Source organism: Perognathus longimembris, chromosome 21, assembly GCF_023159225.1.
Source record: "Perognathus longimembris pacificus isolate PPM17 chromosome 21, ASM2315922v1, whole genome shotgun sequence".
Classification (NCBI taxonomy): Eukaryota; Metazoa; Chordata; class Mammalia; order Rodentia; family Heteromyidae; genus Perognathus; species Perognathus longimembris.
The window spans coordinates 33,518,847-33,525,372 of NC_063181.1; the positions used below are offsets into that span (position 1 = coordinate 33,518,847).

Genomic DNA, 6,526 nt, shown 5'->3' on the forward strand with positions numbered 1-6,526 from the left:
AAATGTGAGCACTTGTGGTGCAGATAGATGAAGGGGTGGAGGAGAATGACCCGCCCTTACTCAGTAGGCTCAAGCAGTCACTCATCTAAGTAAAAAGGGAAAACAGGATAGTTGCCAAAGCCCTTATTGAGTCCTTAGTTTCCCTGTGAAATCACTCCATGGTAATGAAGCGTCCTCCGCTTCTCTCTGCCCACAAGTGGCCCACAAGTGTCAGCCGTGTGGCCTGTTCACCGCAGAGTATTCAAAAGATAACCATGTCAATTTAAAGATGGATTCAATAAATTTGCTTTTTTGCTGTCATATATATATGTGTGTGTGTGTATATATATGTATATATACATTTATATATATATACACATATATATTCTCATGGAGGTGCAGCTCAAGTGGCAGAGTACCTGCCTGGCATGTACAAGGCCCGGAGTTCAAACTCCAGTACCACCTAAAAAGAATGGAAACTCTAAAAAATATATATATATATATATATTTTATCCTATTTGTTCTGTTACATGCCCTATGTGGAGATGGTGTTGGCACTAATTAACCAAGATGCTGAATGACTCCAAGTGATTGAAAAGATCATCTTTTTATACTCCAGGGTCTGTGCATTTGGAATTGAAGAGAAACTCATTTACACTCAGTAATGTTGCACACCAGATACCTACCGATTCCCTTTTCATTTCATGTGCTTTACATAATGGGCTTTGTAAATCTGTTATTTCTGTAATCAACTTTGTAGCTCCAATGAAATGTCACCTTGCCTACATCCCTTGAGACTAGTAACAAGCACGGCCTCCGCCGGGCGCCGTTTCTCCCCGGGACCGTTCCCCTCGGGCATTAATTACTGTCCCGCGGCTCCACGCTGCCACAGAGTTCACGTCATAGTTGAGGATTTTGTTGATGGGCCTGTTTGATCGCCAAGTGTGAAGCGTGCAAAGCTTGGTTAACCTGTAAATAGTAGCTTATTGTGGACTAGATATAGTGCCCTTAGGCCTGCCTGTGCTCCCGAAGCTTCCGGGCGTGTGCTCGTAGGAGACGTCGTTTTGTACATTCTATTTACTGAGATGTTGCCTTTCTTATTTCACACACTTTGGGGTTCCGACGTGTTTTCGGGCGCTGTGAGGATCTGGAAAGGTTTTTAATGACATTCCACTAATTGCAGATTTTGCTTGAGATCAACCTCAATAAAGGGTCTTGTATGTTCCAAGCTCCACGCGTGGACTGCTTCTTTGCCTGGGGCGACGCCGGCCGCGTGTCCGTCGTGGGAGGGGGCGCGGGGCGCCGCCAGCAGGCTGGGCCCCGAAACTCCCGGGCCTGGCGCCGGGAGGGGCGAGGTCGCCGCGGCCGCGTGGGCTCGTCCTGAGGGGCGGTGCTCCCGCGCCGCTGGGCGCTCGTACTTCCTTCCGTGTCGCGGGTGCGAGGCGCAGGGGCGCCCCGCGGACTCGAGCGCGGCTGGGAAGGTGACGCCCCGCCCACCGCCCCTCCCACTTCCTGCTTCCGCCCGCCCGGCCCTCGCCGCTCGGGCTCCGGGCCATGTCTCCGCGTCCGTCTGCGCGAGGCGGCGTGCCGGCGGCCGAAGTGTGCGTGCGGCTCCTGCTGTTCGCCGCCTTCCTGTGAGGGCGCGGGGTGGACGGCGGGCGGCGGCAGGCGGCCCGCCCTGCGCCCGCCGGAGCTCAGCCCTGTGTCTCCCCAGGGTGACCGAGCTGCTGCCCCCCTTCCGGAGGCGCATCCAGCCCGAGGAGATGTGGCTGTACCGGAACCCGTACGTGGAGGCGGAGTACTTCCCCGCCGCGCCGACCTTTGTGCGTGGGGCTCGGGGCTCCCGGGGTTGCTGGGCGGCCTCGGCGGGGATGGGGAGGGGAGGGGGCGCGGCGGGGGGCGCCGCTCCACAGTCCCGTCCCGCCGGCCAGGTCATCGCGGTCCTCTCCCCGCTGTCGCTCATCTTCCTGGTCAAGGCCCTCAAGAAGACGGACGCCGCCGACAGCCAGCGCGCCTGTCTGGGTAGGCGCTCCCCGGCCCGCGCGCCCCGCCCGCGGCCCTTCCGGTCTCCTGCTGCCGTCCCCCCCCCCCCCACCAGGGCCGTGAGGGCGGCCCGGCGAGCCGGGCACCGCGCAGGGCGCCCGTCCGTGTCCGCGTCGGTGTGGGCGTCTCCTCGTCCTCGCGTGCAGGCCTGGTGCCCGGGGGATGGGGGGGGGAGCAGGGCCACGGCACTAACGGCTGCTTTGCTTTGCAGCTGCCACCCTGGCCCTGGCCCTGAATGGCGTCCTTACCAACACGATCAAGCTGATAGTGGGGAGGTACGCGACCGTCGGCCCTTCCCCACGGAGGAGCCAGGCAGGGGCACTCCAGCCGCATCTTTGTCCTTCTCTTTCGCCAGTCCTGGGGCTCGAACTCGGGGCCCAGGTGCTGTTTCACTCAAGGCTAGCCTCCGCCACTTGAGCCACAGCTCGGCCGCCTGCTTTCTGGTGTTTCATTGGACTTCCCTGCCCGGCCGGCCTCCACGTCTGCTTCCTTTCTCAGTCCCCACTCCCCTCCTGAAGGTGGCCGCCAGCCTTCCTGCAGCCCTTGGCGTTTGCCACCGAGCCCTCGAGCACCTCCGCAGCTCCCTGAACCTCATCACATGCCACGATGACCGCGTCTTTTCCCGATTTAAATGCTGGCCGCGGGACGAAGGCTGTTTTTCTTCGTGTGACTGTCCCAATCCAGCTTTAATATTATTTTCTCTGGGACATGTGACCAACATGTCCACCTGAAAAATTACGTGTGAGTGATCTTTGCTCAACTATGCTTATTTTTCCAGGCCACGCCCAGATTTCTTCTACCGCTGTTTTCCAGATGGGCTAGCCCACGCCGAGTGGGCGTGCACAGGGGACGAGGACGTGGTGAATGAAGGCCGCAAGAGCTTCCCCAGTGGGCATTCTTCCTGTATGACTTTCAGCTGGACTCTGTTTCTACACTCAACCTAGAAAGCTGACCCCAGTCGCTCTGTGCCTAGTACCAGGAACTCCTACAACTTCAGGAGCCCAAGTCTTGACTCTAAGTATAAATATTAGCACACAGGGTTATGCTCATGAGATCTGCACATTTTATTACTATGTGCTTAGCCGAGATCCTGCAATCTAGTAGTATTCATAAAAAATAGTAACCTTTATGGCAGAGTTACTGCGCAGTCAAGTATGCTGAAGCTTTTTACTAGATTTTCACCTCCTTCACAGACCACCTAACCCATGGAGTACTGTTGTTTTCCGAACTCCTGGCTACAGGAAGCAGAGAGAAGTAGCCTGTCCAGTCATGTAACGTGCATGCCAAAAACTCATCTCAAGTAAAGTATTACCAAGTTTCTGTGGCATGAAATAAAGTCCTACATTTTTCCTTTTTCCTCATAACCAACAGTGTACACAGATGCATACAAAAAGGGACAGAGCAGGCCCCCCCCCTCCGCCCCCCGCATGTTGTGTGGAGACACATTAGTGGTGGCTTTTTCTCTTCTAGTTGCATTTGCTGGTCTGGCCTTTGCCTCCTTCTACCTGGCAGGGAAGTTACACTGCTTCACACCACAAGGGCGTGGGAAGTCTTGGAGGTTTTGTGCCTTTCTGTCACCTCTCCTTTTTGCATCTATAATTGCCCTGTCCCGCACCTGTGACTACAAGCACCACTGGCAAGGTAAGATGACAGTTGTGCCTTGAGTGTCCATGTTTCACTCATCTTTATCACTAGAGACTGCAAAGAAACTTTAATCACCAGGCATCTGTTCGATGAATGAGCAAGTAAGTTTGTGTAGATGATCTGGGTTCTGTGCTATGTGCATCTATGCAGAGATGAGAGTCAAACATTACATGAGACAAGGCCAAACTGAATCTGTAAGAAATAATTGCAGGCCAGGCACAGTGGCACCAACCAATAACCTCAGGACTTGGAAGGCTACGGCAGAATTGGGAGTTCAAGGCCCCCTGGATTACAGAGGGAGACTCCTCTAAGGGTCTTGTCCCAAGATTTTTGTCCCCAAACAGAAAATTCAAGGGACATAAAATTAGTAGGAGAGTTAATTTGAATGCTATGGTAAAACATCCAAATTACAAAGTATCTTCAAAGAAGAGCCATCGTTGGGTACGAGCTGCCAGTGCTGCCCCGAGGCCTTCAGGGGCTCTCTCTTGAAGAATAAGCAGAAGGCTGGGCACTGCTGCCCACGATACTCGGAGGCTGAGACCTGGCTAACTGCATGTAGAGGCCAGCCAGGACAGGAAAGCCTACTAGGTTCCATCTCCAGTTAACCGGCAAAAAGCCAGGCTAGTGGTATGGCTCAAATGTTGTACAAGTGCCAGCCAAGCAGAGAGAAGCCAAGCAAGAATGCCCTGAGAACCCCAGCACCAGCCAAAAAACAAAACCAACGAGAGGCAACTCCTGCGCCTGCTCGTGAGTGCTGCCGCCCGGGCCGGCCTTGAGTGTTACACAGCACAGGGGAGCCTCAGCCACACTGTTACGTTACAGGCTGTGCCACGGTGCCCAGTGAGAACTCCTGAAATGGTGAAAACAGGTCAATGAACAGCACTGCAACAACGTTTGTTATTCCTCTAATCAAAAGCAATTTAGTCCACTTTGAACAATGCTAGCAGACTGAAAGTGTTGAGTTTTCTGTTTATACTAGTCCTGGGGCTTGAACTCAGGGCCTGGGTGCTGTCTGAGCTTTCTTGCTCAAGGCGAGTGTTCTACCACTTGAGCCACAGCACCAGTTCCACAGTGTGTGTGTGTGTAATTGGAGGTGTCTCACAGACTTTCCTGCTTGGGCTGGCTTTGAACTGTGATTCACTAGGATTATAGGAATGACCCACCAACACCCAGCTTAAAAGATGCATTTTGACTTAGTACTTAGCAATCAGTGGTAACACTAAATGATACATTTAAGAAAACCTAAAGAAACCATAAATCTAGAGTTGAGGCTTTTTGGGCTCCTATAAATACAGTATCCTCAAGGGTCAATTCAGTACTATGTGGCATCTAATTAGGATTGAAGAATCTAGTTGATTACAAAAAGATTTTATTTCTTCTCTCCCCAGATGTACTAGTTGGGTCCATGATTGGAATGACACTCGCCTATGTGTGCTACAGGCAGTATTACCCTCCTCTGACTGATGTGGAATGTGATAAACCACTTCAGGACAAACACATGCTTCCCACGTCACAGAAGACACCTGCCGTTTCCTACTGTCTGGATATTTAAAAGTTGGGTTGATCTCAGTGGAGAGCAAGTGGATGAATCGCTCCTCCTAACGGAACCATGCACAGGACAGGGACTTGGGGCCTTTGACCTCCTTCCCAGGTACAAATGGTACAGCCCCACTGCACTGGGCCTCCCGCGTTGCCCTTCGCCCTACTGCCCGTGGATCTGTCACGAAGACTCCACCACTGTCCGCTACCATTCTCCATCATCTCCACCACGCTGGCCACCCTGCTTCTCCCTCCATCCCCCGCCCCAGTGCTGCTCTCGGAAGCATCTGACCACAAAGCGGACTTTCCACAGCGCCGCTTTATCCTAGAAGCCGGAGTTAAAAACCACTGACACTTAATTTCCGCTTTTCCTAACTCCAAGCCCTAAACTCTGGACCTAATCAACTGGATTTTGAATGTGTTTACTTTCTCTAGTGATAATTCTATCAAGCCTTAAATGAGAAAATGTCCAAGTCTGGCTGCTGCCCCACTGCTGAGCCTGTGTTGTCAAGTCCAGACAGCTGATACTGTTCTCCATTTTGTTGAATTCCTAAAAGAACACAGTAAAGAAAACGGGGAGGACTGCGACCTCGGCGCTCCCAGATGGCCGTGCCGCACTTGGCTCCTGGCTGTGCCTGGCACTGCTTGCTGGAGTCAGTCTGCCAGCCGACCGCTGGTTACGCGAGAGACTTGCTGTTCCTTCCCATAGGAACAACTACATAAGATCATGAGAGCCACGCTGTAGGCCCTAGCACTGCCTTTCTCTTTTATAACTGTACTTTAAATATGATTTTTGTCTTACATTTATATTTCTACAGCATACTTTCAATGCATTTTCCTTTCAGTCAACTTGATACTCAAGTAAAATGGTAAATGTGTAGGTTTTTTTAAATTATCTTTAAAGTACCACTGGAAGGCTGGACTGAACCCTGGAGTCTCCGTCACACATAAGTGAGCAACCCCTGTGCTCTCCATACAAACGGAAGGCCATTTCTGAATTGATTTCCACACTTAAAATTTTGAACTGTATTTGCCTATGACAATGAAAACACTAGACATGGGAACATAACTTATTAGTTCTTTTTGTTTTTGTTTTGGCCAGTCCTAGGCCGTGAACTCAGGGCCTGAGCACTGTCCCTGGCTTCTTTTTGCTCAAGGCTAGCACTCTGCCACTTGAGCCACAGCGCCACTTCTGGCCATTTTCTGTATGTGTGGTGCTGAGGAATCGAACCCAGGGCCTCATGTATACGAGGCAAGCACTCTTGCCAGTAGGCCATATTCCCAGCCCCACTTATTAGTTCTTTGCCTGAAACTTTTGTTT

The 6,526-nt window shown here is 52.1% G+C and overlaps 1 protein-coding gene across 4 annotated transcripts; it reads left to right on the top strand.

Annotated features, from left to right (window-relative positions):
* Nucleotides 1–1,511: 1,511 nt before the first annotated feature.
* Plpp5 (phospholipid phosphatase 5) lies at nucleotides 1,512–5,809 on the top strand. Of its 4 annotated transcripts, none has more exons than XR_007208509.1 (7): nucleotides 1,512–1,613; nucleotides 1,694–2,001; nucleotides 2,234–2,297; nucleotides 2,801–2,925; nucleotides 3,493–3,663; nucleotides 5,055–5,317; nucleotides 5,641–5,809. XR_007208509.1 is itself a non-coding variant. In XM_048330290.1 (7 exons), exons 1-6 carry the CDS (start codon nucleotides 1,534–1,536, stop codon nucleotides 5,216–5,218), a joined length of 912 nt encoding a protein of 303 aa, XP_048186247.1. In that variant the 5' UTR covers nucleotides 1,512–1,533; the 3' UTR covers nucleotides 5,219–5,220; nucleotides 5,641–5,809. The 4 variants fall into 4 exon arrangements, 3 of the variants coding, with proteins under 3 accessions (XP_048186247.1, XP_048186248.1, XP_048186246.1); XM_048330290.1 differs by having other exon boundaries at nucleotides 5,055–5,220; XM_048330291.1 differs by having other exon boundaries at nucleotides 1,694–1,802; nucleotides 1,911–2,001; nucleotides 5,055–5,809.
* Nucleotides 5,810–6,526: the final 717 nt, after the last annotated feature.